Source organism: Carassius auratus, unplaced genomic scaffold (genome assembly GCF_003368295.1).
Source record: "Carassius auratus strain Wakin unplaced genomic scaffold, ASM336829v1 scaf_tig00029891, whole genome shotgun sequence".
Lineage (NCBI taxonomy): Eukaryota > Metazoa > Chordata > Actinopteri > Cypriniformes > Cyprinidae > Carassius > Carassius auratus.
Genome location: NW_020525808.1, coordinates 219,992 through 240,262, shown reverse-complemented (window position 1 = coordinate 240,262; position 20,271 = coordinate 219,992). Strand labels below are relative to the sequence as shown.

The window sequence follows — 20,271 nt, the reverse complement described above, 5'->3', positions numbered from 1 at the left end:
TTTCCTATCTTTATTTATAATTATTATCTATGTCAGTTTCAAATTCCTGATTTTCTGCATTGGTTAGACTTATATGGATATTATATAGATAAAAATGTTAAAGAAACAGACTGATGTCCCTGTATTGCTAGTAGCCTGTTGAAGTATAAGCATTTCCTTCACATCTATATTACTAATTTCAATAAAAGTCACAAATAAAGCTCTTCTGTAGTGCATAATGTTATAAAAACCATCATCTATCTACTGACCACAGCAAATTTCACGGGGCTTTCCTTCATTGCCTTTTTTTTTTGACTGTCCATTCCCTTGATAAGTATGCCAGAGATATTGTACCATTCTGGCTTTTAGAGTTTGCCAAGAGTGTATTAAAGTCATTCATAAAAGGTTATGAATAAAGAGCAATCATTCATAAGAGGAATGTGGCTTTTGAATTATACACAGAGTGAATCTCACAATATGTCCAGGTCATATTTCACCCCAAAATCAAATGAACAAAAATAAGAAACTATTATTAAGCATAAAGAAAATTAAGCTTGGGAGCATAAAGATGTATGTATTTATTTACTTATTTAGACATACATTTTCTTGACATTTCTCCCTTAATTAAATTTTCATTAATGCAATGCAGCTGGATATTTCGTTTGATTTTTAGATACTTGTAGCAATGTTATATATATATATATATATATATATATATATATATATATATATATATATATATATATATATATATATATATATATATATAAACAAGTACAGTTTAGTGACAAAAATGCCTTTTTTTTATTCATGGAGAAACTAATGTCTTCAAATGTATTTTATTTCATCATAAATACAATTTCTCATTTCTTTCATTTGACTGTGAGATTTAGACATGTTTTGTAAGATTCACCTTGTAAATCATTGAAAGCAGCATTAGTCAAGTTGGGCTTGATAAACAGCCATATTCCTGGACAAATCTGTCCCGTGACCTGGTACAGACACAAGTGTGCGTGATTCTGTTTCCTATGAAGAACAATCACTTCCATTGCAGACCTCTGGCTTCTCTAAACTCAGTTGGTACTGGACTTTCTTTGAGAGGAACCTGCCAACAGGAAGACAACAAAACATGAACAGAGTTTAAGAGAGAACGACAGAAGTCTGCTGGAGGAGTGAACTGATCTCAGGACGAACCTTGAGAAGGAGTTGTCAAAGATAAGGGTGTATTCTCCAGGGTTCCTGACCTTCAGCTGACCCTGAATTGTTTCTTTATGAGAGTTACATCTTGTCAGAGGGATCAGAACCTGAAAGCAAAAAAAAAAAAAAAAAAACGGTTTGAGGATCCATTCATATTACACTAATGCTGTTCGGACATCATCACCATCTTCTTATCAACGCTTTGATAGATTATACAGAAAAAGTTTATTTGCATTTATTTGATCAAAAATACAGTCGAAAGCTTTTTTTTTTTAGCATCCTTATCAATTTGGATCCTTCAGAAATCATTCTTATATTTATCTGCTTCTCAAGAAACATTTTTGATTATTATCAGTGTTTAAACAGTTTCGGCATTCTTCTATAACATAGAAATTTAGAAAGTTTGAAATAGATAGTTCAAAAGAACAACATTTATTTGAAACTGAAATATTTCACAACATTATTGCAGAATCAGTTTAGTGTCCAAGCAGATATAAATTGCCTGGACAGCAGCAATACGAGATAAGCTGGCACTTTGGCAGAGTTCATTTCCAAGCACTTTAACAGCTGGGTTCAGTTGGCACATGGAGCAATAAACTGAGAAATGCTGATGAATGAATGGCAAAGGCTCTAAGCATGACAGTGCTGTACAGTATGTCATGCGTATGTTACCTTGGCCTGTTCTGGAGGTGTGTCTAGGTTCTCTCTGTACACCACGCTGAAGGCGATGCTCTTGGGTTCAGAGGAGAAGACCCAGCTGATCGTAAGGCCTGGATGTGTAGCGGTTATGAGAATCACACTGTAACAGCTGGACTTGACGAAGAGTTCTCTGGACTTATCGCCAAACTGAACCACATCCTCCACACTGAACGGCACAGACAGCCTGGGAAACAAAACACAACGCTGAATAAATGAATACTGCCATTCTAGATTTATTTTATTTTATTGTTACAAGAATATTAATAATAACAAACCATCCTCTAATAAAATAATAACAGCAATTATTATTATTATAAAATATAATTTATAATAATCTTTGCAAAAATCACAAAGAAATCAGGACCCATCATGAGTGCTGTGTGTCGGACTCACGTCATCTCTCCAGATTTTAACAGACAGATCTCAGCATCCTGAACGGAGCCAATCAGCTCGTCTGAATCTTCAGTGCTGGTGATGTCACTTCTGCTTCTGCAGAGATATAGTCACTTACTTATTATTTCCTGTACTATTTACTTAACCACAGACTAAAGATAAGCACACATCATTGTAAGTGACGCAAATGAAACTGAAACAAAGCCAACAGGTTTCTATATTATGTTTACCTAGCAGTACATTAAGACACACTGGCAGGCACCATGTGTTCATGTCAGATTTGCTCTGATGAACGAAAATAAATCCAATAATGAAACGGAGTTCAACTCAGCAGGAGCAAATTTAATTTTTACTTGTTACTTCAGCACAATTTCAGCATATTGTGTTTCATGCAGAGAATCTGGGCTAACAAGACAGGTGTATATGAGTGTGTGTGTGTGTGTCGGTCTCACAGCTGTTGTGTCTCCGAGGGCTGCAAAGCAGTGTAGTATAAAGAATCACTGTCATGGACACAGTTTACTTCCTCCTCTGTGATGATGGCATAAGCGGTGTCATCAGGCCGAGGGGATTTCAATGACCCTGTGAGGACAACATTCACATTACACATTGAATTACAACCAACTATCTGAAGAAAGATCAGATGATATTCAACTAATATGCATTTTCATTTGACAAATTTACAATCAATTCACAGTCCATATTAAATCAAATAAAACCCCTTTTCAGTTGTAAAATATTTTTATTATGCCTTCTGTAACATTTTACCTGGTGTGCTGGTTCGTGTGGGGCTTGATATTGGGCTGTGGGCTGAACGTAAAGGACTGCCCAGGTCCCTGTGTCCAGAGCCGCGCTGATTAAAGCAGTCCTTACAACAGCGCATGTTGCTGCCGCCCTGGTGGACGCCTGCATCATTAACAAGGCAGTAGTAACAGAATGGGCGCCCACAGAACCTGTTCAAAAAACAGAGAAAATACGAATATACACTAACATTTAAAAGTCTAGGAGGAGTTAAGGCGTCTGGAATTCAATAAATGATTTAAATTTCAAATTAATGCAATTATTTTTAAACTGTTTGTTCATCAAAGAATCCTGAAAAAGAAAATGTATTTCAGTTTCCACAAAATTATTAAGCAGCACAACTGTTTCCAACATTGATGATAAAAAGAAATGTTTCTTGAGCACCAAATTACACAATGGAATGATTTCTGAAGGATCTTGTGACACTAAAGGCAGAAAATTCAGTTTTGCATGACAGAAAAAAGTACACTGCAAATATTTTTAAAATAGAAAATGGTTATTTTACATTGTAATAATATTTTTCATTAATTGTTTTATTATTTTTATGACCAAATAAATTCAGCCTTAGACATCATTCAAAATAATTGTAAAAATCAATAGTGCAGTGTTGTGTAGCTAAATTTATTTTTAAATAGTATGACAATTATTATGCTTTTATGTGTGTGGGTGAGTGAGACAGTTAACTGTAACATTTATCACCACAAAAATCATATGACACCCTTATATGATGGCATGGTCCATTTAATTTAAACTGTAAATTAAACATATGTAAATTTAATATATAGATTTAATATATATAGATTCACAACCTTTCTCAGCTTGGACAAAATGACCTGTCACTGGCAATTTCAAGGGTAAACCATGTCTAAATACTAGCTAAATACTAATAGCTAGTGAATGCAAGAAGAATGTCGCTGGCCAAAAATGCCATTTCCCCTAAAGTTTTACCCCTGACCTGCAGCTATGTTTGCGCAGCATCCAGGTGAAGTGGTTACGGCAGCTCAGGCAGTATGTGACGTCTCTGTCTGTCTGTTCCTCAGCCCTCTGTTTCTGTTCAAACTCCAGTGCATCAGACTTCTGCCATAAAGCATCTTTATCCCTACAGGAGGTGCCAGAGTTTTATGAACAACAGCTTGCAACAATTCAGCAGATACAGTAAAGGGATTTTCAAATGCATTTCCTTTGATTGTAGGGAACATACTGTATATTCTGATGTGTTAGAAATCATGGGAGGTAACTACTGCATGTAAGTCACCTTATGAGCTGAATGAGCCTCTCTTCAAGATTCTTTTTGGTACGATAAAGGTCATCTATCTCAGCAGACATCTTCAGTTCAATGGCTTGCTTCTCCATTGCACTTCTGCTTAAGTTAACACCTAGTTCATTACAGGACTGCTGAGTAAGAGCCAGTTCCTCCTCAGCTCTGACAAAAAAACAAGAATCAGGCCATCAGACATTCAAAACAACCAGTATTTAGTGAAAACCCTCCTACATGTTAATTTAATTTTTTGTTTACAATTTAAATGTATGGACTAGCTAAAAAGCAGTAGAGAAACTTCTTACCTTGTTAAGTTCACTCTGAGGCTTTTTATCTGTTCCTCTTTCTGATTAATTATATTTTCGGAATCACTGAAGAGGGCATTTTTCTTTTCGATCATCTGACTGTAATCACTGTTTGCAGACTTTTAAACAAAAACACAAGGATGAACAAATGTGTTGATTCTCCTGAATTAAAAAGTCTTCTGACAAATCTTTAGACAACTCAACATTTTCTTGACAGTCTAACATGCCTAATATGTCAATAGCATTATGATTTGAGATACTAAAAATGCAGGGCAACATGTCTGAAAGTCTCAATGACAAAGTAAATTTACTTACAAAGACAATAAAAAAGCAATGCAGTGGACATAAATGGCATAAATGCCATAAATGGCCCTTAAAACTAGATTGTTTAACAGTTGCCAAAATTATATCAAACTATTCAGTGCATTAATAATTTGTTAATCATTCATCTTAGGTAATGAAATGGCAAGTAATGTGCATTGGCCTTAAAGCTGCAGTAGGTAACTTTTGTAAAAATATATTTTTTACATATTTATTAAACCTGTCATTATGTCCTGACAGTAGAATATGAGACAGATAATCTGTGAAAAAATCAAGCTCCTCTGGCTCCTCCCAGTGTCCTATTGCCATTTGCAGAAAGTCATCCGCTCCCGGTAAGAAACAACCAATCAGAGCTGCGGTCCGTAACTTTGTTTGTGTTCAAAATGTAGAAAAATTTATATAATAAGTGAGTACAACATGAATCCATTTTCCAAACCGTGTTTTTAGCTTGTCCTGAATCACTAGGGTGCACCTATAATAAGTGTATATATTCGGACTATTTTAGATTGCTTCGGGGGTACCGCAGCGGAAGTAACCCAGTACCTTTGTGATTCTTCATAGACATAAACAGGGAGAAGTAGTTCCGGCTACGATGTTCTTCCGCAAGACGCAAGCAGTTCTGTTTATTAACCGCTAGAGTGTCAAAAGTTACCTACCGCAGCTTTAACAGCCATCTATGATAATAAGATCAAGATACCTCAAGCTCCAAAACTTTGGACTCAAGACTTGAGACTTTCTCTACTTCATTCTCCAGCCTCTTCCTCAGTACGTCTAGTTCTTCATTCAGACCCTTAAAGAGACATCCATAAGAACCCTGATCAAAACAGAACAAAACCAACACCTATGAGAATTTTTGCTTCAATTACCTGCACTTGATTTTGATGGTCCACAGCTTCATCGTTCAACTGGGACCTCAGTGTGTCCACTTCCCTTTGTCGTATCTCTTGGATGCTTTTGGCTTCTTCTTCCATCTGTTCAAGTCTCTCCTGCAACTTCTGCATGGCTTCCGGGAGTCCTTCAGTTTGTTTTAGCTGCTCTTGGAGACTTGCATTATCTTTTCTCAAGGCCTCCATTGAATCACTTAGATTTTCCACCTCTTCCTGCGCCTCCATCTGTAGCTCTTGAAGTTTGGTAGAAAGCTCTTCCCATCGCAACTGAGACTCCTCATTCTGTCCCTTCAGCATGCAAACATGAACCCCAAGCTCTGCTGTCTCAGTGTTGGCCCTGTGTAATGCATCGCGAGCCTCTCCATTCTCAAGCGCAAGCGTGCTGTTCTGCGTCTTCAACATGTGAAGCTCTTCTCTCACGGCAGTCAGGTTTGTTTGGATTTCCTCCCGCAAATGGGCCTCCATATCCCTTTCCTTTACCAGAGTGTCCTCTCTTTCTCTGCAGTGCAGCATTTCCTCCACATGCCTACGGTTTAGCTCTTCCACCTGGGACTTTAGTTGCTCCGCCTGAGCCCGGAGATCTTCTCTGGAGGCTTCCGTCACTTCCTGCAGAGCCTGGATCTTTATTTTCTCCTCTGAGCTCAACAATAGCTGTGCCCGGAGCTCCATGACCTCTTCCTGGAGTCTGGAAACCTCCTTCATGTTGAGCTCAAGTTGGGCCTCAGCCAAAGCCAACCTAGAAGAGGATTCTCCATGATCAGTCCTTGAGGATTCATTAGCCTCCCGAAGGAGATTAGAAGTAGCAATTTTGTTCTCCTGGGGGACTGTAGCTCTCTCATTTAGTTCTTCCAGGCTTAATATACTATTCTCTCCAAGTTGTTTGGTTTTGGTTTCCTCGCTGTTCATCTGGCCGTTCTGTATGCACTCCTCAAGATTTTGGTTCTCCACTTTCAATCCAGCTGACTCTAATTTGGTTCTCAGTTGCTTCTTAGAGGCTTGTATGGTAACCAGTTCTCTCTCAAGAGAGTTCTTGGCTTGCGCCAGCTCCTTGCTGCTCTCTTCATTTCTCTTCACCGTTTGGATCAGCTTGGCATTGATCTCCATTAAACTTGTGCATTGGTTCTTGTACTCTTCCAGTTTCTTGGCTTGCATTTGGAAGCTCTGACTTTCTGAAGTCAACTGCTGGTTGACATTCTCTAGTTGCTGGATCTTTTGGGCAGTGGTGGACAACTCAGTCACCTTTGCATTTAGTTGTTCTTCAAGCACACTTTTATGTTGTAACTCCTCTTCTATCCTTTTCTGGTGCTCCTTTAGTTGACCTTCCTTGGTATCCAGTGCTTTCTGCATGTCCTGCAGCTGAGTCCGTAGGTTCCCTGTTTCCCGCTCGTTCAGAGAAAGAGCTCCTTGAAGGCGGTTGATGGTCATCTGCAACTCATCAGCCTGCATTGCGGTAGTTCGTTCTTTGTCGGCAGACACTCTACAAGTGTTCAGTTTGTCTTCCATCTCCTTTAGTTTCGCTTCCTGAAGCTTCAGCTCCTGAGCAAGTTGCTCAGCTAGTCTCGCCCGATCTTCGATTTCTCGTTTAAACTCAATCCTCTCTTCCTCTGCCTCCTTTAGCTTGGTGAGGAGCTCTTGGATTTTCCAAGCCGAGTCACAGTAGTTGGCTGCCTGCTGTCCTTTTTCGCTCAGAGCTCCGTCAAGTTTTGCTAACAACTCCATGTTTCTGTTCTCTGCAATGCTCAGTTTGGCTTCTAGGTTGCGTTCTGTTGTTGTCCGTAGAGCCTCCAGTCCCTGTGTGGTGGTATGGAGACGATCTGCACACTCTTTAACAGTTTTCACCACCTCCTGATCTTCTTTTTTCTTTTGGTTAGGACCTTGAGCCAAGAGTTGCTCCTGCAGGTCTTGGACCACGGCCTTCAGATCAGCTGCTTCACTGGTGAGTTGCCTGATCTTCTCTTGGAGCTCCCGTTGCTTCAACTCTGATTGGTCGAGCTCAGTGCGCAGGTCCTCAGAAGCACTACAGGACAACTCACCTAATTCCCCGAGATCACCCAGAAGACTAGAGCCAAAATCTTGGCCTGGAAGAAACTCTTGAGCTTGCTGCATAAGGGAAAACCGACTGAAATTAATCAACAGCGATTATGTGACTGCACTGCATTAGGTAAACAAATCTAAACCAGAAAAATAAATGCATTCACTCACATTGGTCTATTTGTCAATATTGACATACCAAAATACCGTTATTGTGGTATTAAATCGAAAACTACATTTGTGGTACAAACACAGTTGAAATCAATTAAAAATAAACAGCATTCAGAATGGCAAGTTTATGTAATGTGATTTACATAATAATTCACTTTTTAAAAGTTTCAATAATCACTTTTTAAAAGTACAGAGTTCATACCATAGTAGTCAAGGCACTTTTTACAATAAGTGCCTTTTCTTTCCTTTTCTTACTGACAGACACAAATGCAAAATCTTTCCCTTTCTCATACTGTTGTCATGTATGCCTACAATGTAACTATATTCTTATGACTCAGCGCCAGTGTTGTCTAAAAAAAAGTGGAAAATGAATGTTTTATATATATATATATATATATATATATTAGGGGTGTAACGGTTCACAAAATTCACGGTTCGGTTCGATACGATACACTGATGTCACGGTTCGGTTCGGTTCGGTTCGATACGTTTTAGATACAGCAAAATGTAAAAACATCTCAACTTTTCAGAATGCCGCAAGCGCACCGCGGGTCATGTGACAAGAACCAACCAATCAGCTTCATCCTTTCCCGTAACAACGTTGAGAGCTCAGCCAAGATGAAGGAACAGCTGATCATAGTTGTATATGGATTGCAATTTTGAAATAAATTTAGTAGCAGAGCTACTGCAAGCGATTTTTAGAGCTGCAAATCCATTTATCCTTCGCTGAAATTTCCGCGTCTCATGGAGAGAGCACGTCATTGTTGCTTAGCAAAGACAGACGCCTCATGAACGCTTCTGCCCGAGCGCTTTGGAAAGGAAACCACTCTCTTGCCATCACCATTATAGCTTAAAGGGAATCCAAAGTGCATCCAAACACCAGACCTGTTGGTTATTGGAGGATCTTCTCATTTCTAGTCTGTTAAACGCATTGGCTATTTTGCAACGAGCCTTCAGCGCGTACTGAGTGAGCGAGCGCCTGCTGAGTAGCCTAACATAAACATATAAGATGGTGTTTTTTTCTTCTTCGGGAGTGTCAGGGGCGTTGCCTGTTACGTTGTTTGGGTTATTGGGCTACCTTGTTGAACGCATATCATTATATTTCTCTCTCTCTCTTTTTTTTTTTTTTCAAATATAATTAAATACTCCAACGAACCGTTCGGTATACATAATGCGTACCGCGTACCGAACCGAAAGCGTCGTACCGAACGGTTCAATACGAATACGCGTATCGTTACACCCCTAATATATATATATATATATATATATATATATATATATATATATATACATATATATATTCAAAATATTAATATATAGTTATTATTATATTATATAAATAATAATGAAATTACACTGCTCTATAGTGGAGTTTTAGTAACTTTTTAGGGGTAACCAAAGCTGAAAAAAAAAAACTTTTTAAAGCTAGAAAAAGAAACACAGATTAAATTTGTGTATGTTACACATTAGGTACAAAACCAGAGATAATGAGGATATGAACAGAAGAGATTATTTTAATGAGGTTTCTAATGTCTTCTAGTGTCTTTTGTTAACAAACCTGTGAGTAAGTGCTAACCAGACTGTTGACACTAGAGGAGCGACTGGGTGGTTTCCACGCATGGGCGGGTGAGACAGCTGATCCCAGAGTCTTTCTGTATGTGTGAAATGCACATACAAAACTTCATTTGTTTTACTAACATTAGTTAATTCACAATGTAGGCAATATGCAAAATACAACTGCTTAAATGTCTCACAGTCTAAATGTGTTGTAATAGGGACTTTACTACTGTAACATGCATGGGTTGAATTCTCATGAATTACCTTGCAAAAGTGGGCCAGTCAGAGTCAAGGTCGTGACCTCGGGATGCTACATCAAACTGGACCTCATTGAGTTCATACAGATGGTTGATGATATCAGTGTTCAGATGGGACTTTAAGAAGGGACTGCGTTCATAATACCACTCACTGTGAATGACAAACAAAAATCATTACCACTCGTAAACAACACTGGAGTTCTCACAATACTTTTTTCTCAGAGATGTTATACCCTGTGCATTTCTGAATGTAAATTTAGCTTTGCTTTTGTAACATAAAACACTGGACTCTGGATAACTATGTTTTAAGTACTAAATAAAAAATTGCTGACATTACATGCATGCATGCTACTTTAAGACAAGAAGTTTCTTGTTCCAGAGAAGTGAAAGTAGAGGGAGGAAGTGACATTAATACGTGGATTAGTTCATCAATACTTTCAGGTATGATAAATAAAGCGCACATTTGCATTAACTTTCTATGTTCAAATTTCTATTTTGTGTCATGTGCAAAAACAAAATAAATACCAATTACTATTACAATTAATTATTTTTAATTTATTGCATACAAATTTGCTGAAATCTTAACATTCTAAAGTTGGCTAGCAGAGCATGCAACTCTTTTCCATGCTTGTGCTTTGTTTCTGTGTGAAATATTGACCACACTTTAAAGCCATATGTAGTTGCACTTTCCACCAAATTGGTCTGATAGTTTAGTAACTTTGTTTTTGTCATTTGTATTATTATTATTATTATTATTATTATTACTTTCCTATTTAAATATTTATGCTTTACTACTTCATATGTTTATATATATATATATATATATATATATATATATATATATATATATATATATATATATATATATATATATGTATGTCAAATCATACACATACACAAGCTACGCATTTGGAGCAATGCATCAGTCTTCCTGTACAAGTTCTCACTAAGATGTCTTTGTTGAATATATTACCATGTGGTTTTGTAGTTCATAAGACATTGCTGAAGCGTGTCTGCCAGCCTTTGGTGCACCAGACAGTAGCGAATGAAAGCCCGTCCTTTTCCTAATGATGTTTTCAGCTAAATCACACAAAGTAAACAAAAAGACCTTGTATTAAATAAGGATTATATGCATGTTTTGAAATGAGACCAGAGCATGAAATATGTTATGGTTAACCTTTTTTTTTTAATTACAAACGTTTCTGTTCACAATACTAGCTTCTCATTTTGTTGACGACAATCTGAAAAACACATACTATTCTTATGATAATGGAATGAGATGACAGTGTGCTTAAATAATGAATAAAGAAAAGATTCTGATTCTGTTCTGTTGGCTCACTATGAAGGAAAGCTGAGTGCATTGCATCATGGGATACAGTATTCAGTGCAGTGTGATCGGGTTTTATGCTGTACATTTTGGCAAATGCAAAAATATGACATTTCTGTATTCCATGTACACACTAAATTTGAATAGTACACAGTGCATACTGGAAAAAAAATCTGTATGAGAGGGTATGGTATTATGCCACTCTAAACACAAACACTGTCTGTCAGTGGGTCAACAGATGGAGGATTACACTGGGTGATGACCAAAGACCATAAGGACACCAGATGGACACGTTACACTACAGCTGACACTGGATTTCTGGATAAGTTGCAGATTCGAGACTCACAAAAAGCTGCGTTTCAGTAACAAATTAATTCTGAAGACTTTTTTGCATGCATTAGTGAAAGTTATTCTTGAAACGAGAAAAAAATAGGTTGCCCTAATAATAATTTAATTATAATCTGAGTAGTACAAGTTAATGTCTTAAACTGATTATGTCGGGAACAGTACACAAAGATAATTATCAGCTTTAATCTGTATATGCGAGTCTGAAAAATATCTGAATGATGTGTGTGATTGCTAAGTGGTTTTTAGGGTGTTCTGGGTGGTTTCTTACTGGCTAACATCAAAACAGCTCTCTCAAGTCTTTCCTTCAATGTAAATCTATGTGAAAAATCAAGTATGCTCAATTACAAAAGTAAAATTTTATACTTAAAAAGTTTAATAGTTAAGCTTAATAGTTTATTTAATACTTAAGCCCAAAATAGTTTCACATTTTAGCTTAGTGGTTCGTCTCCCACAGTATGAGAAATGGAAATAGTTATTCACATCTTAGCAAATAGCACTAAACATCACCTGCCTTGGTACAGGAATAACATGCCTGTCTTTATAACATACAGTTATCTTCGTCAGGGTTTCTACTGCTAGTCGAATGCCTATAACACATGACCAACCTGAGGCGAGTGTCACTGCTTCCTGCGTCATACCCTCCAGAGAGGTGCAGATAAAAAACGGATGTAAAACAAACCCCTCAGAAAACCAGCAACATGAAAGTGCAAAAGAGAAGTGAGAAGGTAGACTGGAGCCAAACACGCACTGGCTGAAGAGACGAGTTTATAGCAGAGTTTTGGGCTCATGCAGTGGATTACCTCGGGGATTGATTTGACAAAGCGAATGCCGTCATTAGCCCCTTTAATCTTGGCCAAGCAGTCACAGAAGTAGTCCCAGTAGTCTTTCCTGCTGCCCAGAAATGTTGTCCTCTCTTTCTGGTCAAACTGGACACAAGGGTCAACAAGTTAATCTCAAAGCAGTTACTGTAACCATGATGTCTGGTTAAATATGAATGCAGAGTCCCCAGTCGTCCAGCTCACCATCATTTTTATGGTAAATAATGAGAAAAGTTTACTACAGGATATTCTACTTTTTGTAAAGACTATTATATATATATCTATATCTATATCTATATCTATATATATATATATCTATATATATATATCTATATATATATATATATATATATATACACATACATACATATATATATATATACACACAGTATATATAATATATATATATAATATATATATATATATATATATATATATATATATATATATATATATATATTAAATTAAAACTGAGATTATAAAAAAGTTCATTTAAAATTTGAATCAATAATAAAACAGTATATAACTAGTACTAAAATAAAACTTAAGTCATATTAAATATCAAATTAAGATGAAATTAATATGTATTTAACCAACTATTTTAAAAAAAAGTATAATGAGATTATGTCCCCACACTGGCTTAGACATAAAATAACTTCAAGAAAGAGTTCCTGATGAACAAAGAAAACACAAATATTAAATGTAAAATAACCTGCTATACCTGCAGAAGGTACTCCAGCTTATAGCAGAACTTGTGAAGGCTGGAGCTGTCATCTGTGATGGGTTCGCCAGTATCACAATGTTCTTGGCTCAACTCAGAAACAGCATCTGCACAAATATATCTGAATCTGAGCTCACGCAGGGTGTTTAAATGGCGTTTAGAGTCGTGCAATATAGATTAAATCATATGGAGTTATTTGTAGAATCTCCTAAAATGGACTTGACGTATTTATTTTATAGGAAACTGCATTAACAGAGTTGAGTATAATCAGTTTCCAAATTTCAAAAACATTTTAGGATCTCCATGATTTATGAAGGTCTGGAAATCACAAGGTGATAGGTCTAGAAAGGTTTTCTATGACTGTGAGACCTTGAGTCATTAAATGCATGTCACAATTATAAGAAACATTAATACTGAATAATCATCACCAGTGGAACTAAAACTAGCTACACATAGGAATACATACTTGCTGAATACCTAGATATGACTATATTTCATGTCCTGTGATAACAGAGAATTAAGAATATGTGGGGAGATTTTGCAGTGTCTCTAGAATAAGCTAAAAAAGTTATTGGCCAATCACAGTGTCAAGAGACTCAGTGCCCATGACTGCTCACACAGGCAACACATCACATTGAGTGTGTGTGATTTTACCATGCAGATCTCTGATGATTCTCTGCAGCTGATTTTCTCCCACTGTACTCATGGTAGGCTGAATACGTTAGTGTGGTTGATTCATAAAGTCAACATTATGCCTGTAAAAGCAAAGGGGAAAAACATGGTTGCACTAAAAGAATAAAGACAACAATAAAACAGCAAACAGTTTATGATGGTATAGGATGCAATGTGATAAAAATCCCATATTTCTAACAATTTAATTCTAAACCTATTTGTATCATAAAATAAAACTCATTAGGTAACGTTATTTAACTGGAGTTTTGTGTGTCTGCAGGTGCACTAGAGTTTTACTTATGTTTTTAAACGTAAGGAAATGCAGACACACAATTCCCAGTTCCCTAAAATATTATGAACACCTTGATTACAGACTAAAATTATAAATGCCTTTTGTGATATTGAAATATTAGAATGAGACTAGGTAACATAGACGCACCTGCTAAACTTTTCAACTTCAGCGTTTAGCGTTTAATCACATTTCTGCCACAACCATCAACCTATCGTCAGTATAGACAAATGTTTATTTGATAAACATATGTAAACAGTGATATACCGATGTGAATAAAGACATACTTAATACAGAAAGCTGATCTTCCTCATCGATTGTTTACAGTAGATACAACCCTGCTGCCATCACAGGAGGCGGTACTAAGATTGACTGACAGCAAGCTAATCCAATCAGAGGCGAAAACGTAATCGCAGATTCTTCGGAGCTCATCCTGTAGCGGAGCAAAAAAAAAAAAACAGCAGTAAATAAACAAGTGGTGTCATGTGATGATCAGTAACGAGAGCATCACCACTGACATAAACACATTTCAGGTGTTAACATATGCTTAGTGCTACTGTTTAAAAAGAAAAAGAAAACAAAACAAAACCAATAACCATCAACATTTCGTTTTAGCATTTGCTTCTGAAGAGTCTTTTTATAAAGCAGGTGCTTTTTTAATATAAGAGATGTTAACAGTGCTGAAGCATAAATAATTACTTTTATTAGAATAATTTATTATTATTATTTTATTATTATTATTATTATTTTTTTTGCTTTCTTGATTCAAGTCCTTTTCTGACTAAGTGCAAGGCCTCATGACATTTTTCTAAATTAATTTATGGTAGTTTATAAAGGAACAGAAAATAGGATTGGTTTTGTTTTTGAGGATGGGGGATCTGAGAATTATTTATTGGTGGGGTTGTACTCTTTACTGATACTTTAGGAACAATAACCTAGTAGGTTTCATTACAGTAACATTTTCTCTGGAGAATTTCATGAAGGTAAGTGAGAACTCGGCAGGATTATAAATTCCACTGAGTTAAATATTTTTCTAAAGTATAGCATAATGTTACGCTCTCAATATTTTTGAAGCGCACATGAAAAATATGTACAATAATTATCAATGCAATAATTTATTATTTCTGATTATTTATATTTAATGCTTAATATTTAAGTTATCAAGATCAGATAGATAGATTTAATAGAATGTGTTACTTAGTGTTTTTCTTTGTTTTATTGTTGTTTTTTGTAATCTAATGTTACATTTTCTGAGTGAAGTTTGTCTCCTCTTTGTTTTCAGTGTACATTTATGCATCAACATGAAAGTCCAACCAACCACTGAGAATCAGCATGAAGTATCGAACACTACCCCAGAGTATGAATATGATTATGACAATTTAACCAATGACACCTCTGACATCTGTATCAAGAAAAATGCCATCCAGTTTGCGACAGCCATCACTCCAATCATTTTCCTCATCATCGTTCTGTTCAGCTGTGTGGGAAACACTCTGGTCATTTGGGTCCTTGTGAAGTATGAAAATCTGAAGTCCCTCACCAACACATTTCTGTTAAATCTGGCTCTCTCTGATCTGATTTTCACCTTTGGGCTGCCCTTCTGGGCCTACTACTACATGTATGGCTGGACTCTTGGGGATCCTGCTTGCAAAGCAGTTAACTTTGTGTTCTACACGGGATATTACAGCAGCATCATCTTCCTGACGGTTTTGACCATCCACCGCTACATGGCCGTGGTTCATCCCATGTCGGTGGTCATGTCTAGGAAGAGCGTGCACTGCTATATGACAGCAATTCTCATCTGGATCATCAGTCTTTGTGCTGCTATCCCACAAGCCAGGTTCAACTCAGTTGTGCACAACGATGCTGATGTATTCATGGATGATCAAAACAACAGCACCACTGCAGTTCTGCTCTGTGATTTTGCTGGTGAAATTAATTGGAAATTGTCAAGTATATACATGCAAAATTCCTTTTTCATTATTGCTTTTGTGATCTTTGCTTTTTGCTACACTGTGATCTTGGGACGGCTGCTTCGACCAACATCTCACACTCGTAGAAAGACGGTGCAGCTCATCCTCTTCATTGTGGTGTTTTTCTTCTTGGGATGGGGGCCGTACAACGTGGCCATATTTCTGGACTCTCTGATTTCATGGAATATCTCTCCTTTTACTGAGTGTGAGCTGAGTAAATCTATAGACTATTTGATGTATGTCTCTCGGATGGTGGCTTTCTCACACTGCTGCCTGAACCCTGTGTTTTATGTTTTTATGGGGATAAAATTCAGAAACCACTTGAAGAAAATGTTATTTACTTACTGTAAGAACATCACAGAAACCCAGAATCGACACAGCAGGCTTATTTACTCCAATGGTGAAGAAATATCTATGTATTAGGTCTCTACACTTAAAACACCCACACACACACACACACACACACACACACACACAAACACACACACACAACAACCCTAGGTTGTAACATTACATGCACTGATTTTTGTTTAAAAAAAAATGAATGCAGTGTTAAAGTGTCTGTACGATAAACTGATCACTGAAATTGCATGTAAAAAGCTCTAAAAATCTTTACTGTTAAATTGATTTGCATTGTATATTTGCTTTCTTGTTTAACAAATAATTTTGTGTGTACTGTATATACAGTATAGTAGCGAACATGTTAGCTATTTACTGTATTTGTTACCTTTGAACAGTATAATGACTTGTAATTCATGATTTTAGATAAACAGCTAACGAAAAAAGACAGAGAGAGATTTAAAAATAAATAAATTTGTTAATAAAACAAATATTATTGGAGAATGTTTAACTATATGTATACACACACACACACACACACACACACACAAACACACACACACACACACACACAAACACACTGACTGGATAGCTATGCTGGTGTAATGGTTATAATACTGTACAAACCATATTTTCTATTGCCCTACATCAACCCCTACTCCTAAAGTTACTTATTACAGGAAACCTATGAGCAATTTTGCTTTCTCAAAAAAAGTCATTTATAAGCTTTTTTATCCATGGGAACCTCAATTTAGGTCCCCGCCATGACACTAGTCCCTATGAGTCTGCCTGTATTCATGTTTAAGTCCCTACCAGGACTCAGGTAGGTTTTTGCCCCCTTCCAGTCTTTTTTATTTTTATTTTTTTGCATATTTGTCACACTTAAAAGATTCAGATCATCAAACTAAAGAAAATGCAAGTTAATACAAAATGTAGTTTTAAATGATGATTTTATTTAATAAAGGAAAAAATCTGTCCAAACCTACCTGGCCCTACGTGAAAAATTAATTGCCCCCTCCTGTTAAATTATTAAAGAACTGTGGTCAATAGATCTGGGCCATGTCAACAAATTTTGGCATCAGATAATGTCTACGGTGAAACATTGCAATGGACCAGGACATCGGCGGGGGGTGTGTGGAGTGGGGTTGGGAGTTAGTGGGTGTGTGTGAATCCTTATAAGGGAAAACAACTAATGATTCCTAACACCGTGTCTACACCAGATACGAGCGGCATGGCACAACAAAATACTATAGAACCACTAATCTCTTATAGAGATTCATTATATATAGATAAGTCTATAAATAGATCTCATAATATAATATAATAATCACATATAATTAGTTATGCTGTCTACACTGGATGCGGCGTGTGTTGGCGTGACTCCACAAATCTCTGACAGTCAACTGCTGCCACGTTCTGTTTATGAAAGAAATTTCAAATGATTTTCAAGGGTGGCTTTGTCTAGTGTAGACAGTCTTTAGTTGATACAGCGCGGCGCCACATGACAACTTTCACATCGATGTAGACACTGTGTAAAAAGAGATGACTGAGGACAATGATGAATGATTTGCAGATCCTCAGTACCACTGACAAACATATAATCTTGTAAAATGTGTGGTAAGTACTGCCACTCCATAGTATAAACAGAGTTACAGATAAGTGCGATCGCAAATCTCGAAATAGAGAAAACCTGGAACAGTGGTGAACCTTTCCCAGAAGTGGCCGTCCTACCAGAACTACTCCAGGAGCGCAACAATGACTCCTCCATGAGGTCATAAAAGAACCCAGAACAACATCTAAAGAACTGCAACCCTCACTTGCCTCAATTAAGGTCAGTGTTCATGATTTAACTATAAGAAAGAGACTTGGCAAAAACTGCATCCATAGGAGAATTACAAGGCAAAAGTCACTGCTGATCAAAAAGAACACAAAGGCTTGTCTCACATTTGCCAAAAAATATCTTGATTATCCCCAAGACTTTTGGCCAAATATTCTCTGGACTGATGAGACAAAAGTTCAACTTTTTGAAAAGTGTGTGATTACATCTGGCGTAAAACCAACACAGCATTTCATAAAAAGAACATCATACCAACAGTCAAACATGGTAAATGGTCAGCATTTATACATCGCTTTCAACAGACCCCATGGCCATCCAAAGCACTTTACAAGTTGCCTCACATTCACCCGTTCACTCTCTCAGTCATACACCGACGGTGGTGGTGTCAGCCATGGAAGGCACCATCCAGCTCGACAGGAGCAGCTGGGGTTAGGTGTCTCGCTCAAGGAGCCGGGGATAGAACCACCAACCTTCCAGTTTGTAGACAACCTATGAACAACATGAACCATGTGGCTTATGGTTCAACCTACACGAACCACTGAGCCACTGCCGCCCATTGTGGTAGTGGTACTGTGATGGACTGGGGTTGCTTTGCAGCCTCAGGACCAGGATGACTTGCCATAGTTGATGGAACCATGCATTCTATGCTTTATCAGAAAATCCTGAAGAAGAATGTTTGACTGTCAGTTTGTGACCTCAAGCTCAAGCGCAATGGGGTTGTGCAGCAGGATAATGATCCCAAACACACCAGCATGTCCACCACTGAATGGCTCAAAAAAAGAAATTTCCTTAAACAGTCCTTTCATGCTTGCAAACTCCAATGTGGCTGAATTAAAACAATTCTGTAAAGCAGAGTAAGCTAAAATTCCTCCACAGCTACAGTATGTGAAAGACTCATTGACAGTTATTGCAAGCACTTTATTTCAGTTGTTGCTGCCAAGGGCGGCACGACCAGTTATTCAATTTAGGGGGCAATTACTTCTTCATGTAGAGCCAAGAAGGTTTGGACAACTGCATTTTATATTAACTTGCATTATCTTTGTGTAATATTAAAATTTGTTTGCTCTGAATCTTTTAAATGTGACAAATATGCAAAAAAAAAAAAAAAAGGGGCCAAAAGCTTTTGGTAACACTTTAGAACCAAATTGCCTATTACAGCTATGCTGATGATGCCCAAATGTACCTATCTCCAAATGACTACAGCCCCATTGATTCCCTCTGTCAATGCATTGATGAAATTAACAGTTGGATGTCTCAGAAATGTATTCAGTTAAACAAGGAATAAGTCTAAAGTCAATGCATTTGGAAACAAAGTTGAAGTTGTCAAGGTGACTGCATACCTTGACTCTTGGGGTCTAAAAAAACAAGGTGGAGAAATGTGTCCATGCCTTTATCACTAGCAGGGTGGACTATTGTAATGGGCTCCTCACCATCCTTCCCAAAAAGACCATTAGACAGCTGCAGCTCATCCAGAAGGCTGCCAGGATTCTGACTAGAACCAGAAAATCTGAGCATATCACACCAGTCCTCAGGTCCTTACACTGGCTTCCAGTTACATTTAGGATTGATTTTAAACGACCTTTTACTTTTGTTCTGCAAATGAACGTTGCTTGATTGTGGCATCCCAAAGAAGTACAAAGTCACTTTTACAGACTTTTAATTTAAATATTCCCGCCTGGTGGAATGACCTGCCCAACTTCAAGAATCTTCTTATAACACAGCTCTTACTCATACTATTCTTAAAAAAAGACTTGCACTCTTTTAATTTGCTTTTACTCGTTTATAAATCACTCAATGACCTAAGTGTCAGGGTTTTGGGTAGAGGGATGAGGCGAGGACTCAAAGATGCAGAGAGAAGGGCTCTTTAATAGCAATAAAAATAAAACAAACAAACAAACACTACCCCGTGGGGGAAAACAGACTAACTTGACTGGGCAAGGCAAGGCAAGGCAAGGCAAGGCAAGGCATACACAGACAAAGATTCGACGACGAACTCGCAACCAGACTGCAAACACAAGGGCAATAAATAGGGAGCTAATGAGGAGGTTAACGAGGGAACACGTGTGGGGAAAATTATATCAATAATCAGGTAAC

General features: G+C 37.2%; 2 protein-coding genes across 4 annotated transcripts; one reads left to right on the top strand and one right to left on the bottom strand.

Moving 5' to 3' along the window:
- Window positions 1-766: 766 nt before the first annotated feature.
- On the bottom strand, window positions 767-14,382 carry LOC113079948 (FYVE and coiled-coil domain-containing protein 1-like). Of its 3 annotated transcripts, XM_026252189.1 has the most exons (19): window positions 14,316-14,382; window positions 14,179-14,239; window positions 13,722-13,822; window positions 13,068-13,174; window positions 12,329-12,454; window positions 10,827-10,933; window positions 9,861-10,004; window positions 9,598-9,691; window positions 5,817-7,937; window positions 5,648-5,740; window positions 4,630-4,748; window positions 4,322-4,489; window positions 4,022-4,165; window positions 3,034-3,218; window positions 2,721-2,847; window positions 2,269-2,364; window positions 1,849-2,059; window positions 1,174-1,283; window positions 767-1,084 (listed from the first exon to the last, which is right to left on the bottom strand). In XM_026252189.1, the coding sequence occupies exons 3-19, from the start codon at window positions 13,771-13,773 to the stop codon at window positions 1,006-1,008; spliced, it is 4,083 nt and encodes a 1,360-aa protein (XP_026107974.1). In that variant the 5' UTR covers window positions 13,774-13,822; window positions 14,179-14,239; window positions 14,316-14,382; the 3' UTR covers window positions 767-1,005. The 3 variants fall into 3 exon arrangements, with proteins under 3 accessions (XP_026107974.1, XP_026107973.1, XP_026107976.1); XM_026252188.1 differs by lacking the exon at window positions 14,179-14,239; XM_026252191.1 differs by lacking the exon at window positions 14,179-14,239 and having other exon boundaries at window positions 9,616-9,691.
- A 947-nt stretch (window positions 14,383-15,329) lies between these two features.
- Window positions 15,330-16,814, top strand: LOC113079945 (chemokine XC receptor 1-like). The gene has a single exon (XM_026252185.1). The coding sequence runs from the start codon at window positions 15,330-15,332 to the stop codon at window positions 16,422-16,424; it is 1,095 nt and encodes a 364-aa protein (XP_026107970.1). The 3' UTR covers window positions 16,425-16,814.
- The last annotated feature ends 3,457 nt before the right edge of the window (window positions 16,815-20,271 follow it).